The 995-nt window shown below is 34.8% G+C and overlaps 1 protein-coding gene across 1 annotated transcript in view; it reads left to right on the top strand.

Moving 5' to 3' along the window:
- The window catches only part of LOC102843445 (chromosome unknown open reading frame, human C1orf168), a 125,405-nt gene that overhangs the window by 103,849 nt on the left and 20,561 nt on the right, over window positions 1-995 (top strand). The window contains exon 12 of the mRNA XM_006879826.1: window positions 799-859. Within this exon, the coding sequence (XP_006879888.1) occupies window positions 799-859 (61 nt within the window). The remainder of the gene's footprint in view (window positions 1-798; window positions 860-995) is intronic.

The raw sequence follows: 995 nt of genomic DNA, 5'->3' as shown, positions 1-995 counted from the left end.
CGGAAATGACTCGACGGCACATAACAACAAACAAACCATCCACAGTCAGTGGTTCAAACATCCTCAAAGGGAGGAAGATGGGAAATTTCCTTCACTGTAATTGGAGCCTTGGAAACTCTGGTGCAGGGCCACTATGAGTCAGACTACGACTATGAGTCAGACCAACTCATGGCAGAGGCGTGGTTGTTTTGTTTTGTTTTTATCTTAAAGTTGCTGCTTATAATTGCCCACTAAGTTAAATTCCATTTTATGCAAGATTATTATAGAGCAGAATTGCCAATAATTTGAAATAAAATAATTTTTTTTTTAAAATCAGTGTTAGTTGAACAGCTCTGATGGCATAGTGCATGAGGTATCGGGCTGCAAGCCAAGAGGTCTGAGGTTGAAAAATCAGTGTTAGAATTCTATGAAATTGTTTGTATTCTAGAGACTAAGAAAAATCCTTACTATTCTTGTAGTTTATCATTTTATCTAGTCCCAGGAAGTTGGGAGCTTGTCTAAAAATTATTCAGCAACTATTATTTTCCTAGATATCTGTGATATAAATATATATCAGTCTGTATATTTGAGATACTAGGACATCTCTCTGTGCTTTCAGCCCTCACTTGAAGTTCTTCTCAAATGAAGAATCTTTTTGTTCCTTGATCTTCCTGGTCTATTTGTGTTTTATAATCATGTTTTGGTAAAACAAGCTAAAGATGTACATAGATAGTTGGATAATTGCTTATAATTTGGAAGGTCAGGGGCTTTGTAAGCCATACCTAATAATTAACTATTTCAATCTTATCTTGAAACTAGAATTTAGGTCTCCAGAAACTGTAATCTATGATGATGTGGACTGTCCTGGAAGAAAGTCAAAGTAAGTCCATTTACCTCATTAGACTTCCTGACTGATATTTAATACTTTTTTTGTGATCAGTATTTCTTACTCCTCAACTTTGACTACTTCTCCTAAGTTTGTATGTGTGTGTATTTGTATATGAGAGTTCTAATTA

This window comes from Elephantulus edwardii, unplaced genomic scaffold (assembly GCF_000299155.1).
Source record: "Elephantulus edwardii isolate Elephantulus edwardi_28Jun2011 unplaced genomic scaffold, EleEdw1.0 scaffold00005, whole genome shotgun sequence".
NCBI classification, from domain to species: Eukaryota; Metazoa; Chordata; class Mammalia; order Macroscelidea; family Macroscelididae; genus Elephantulus; species Elephantulus edwardii.
The sequence above is the reverse complement of the archived record's forward strand: the minus strand, read 5'-3'. Positions and strand labels throughout refer to the sequence as shown.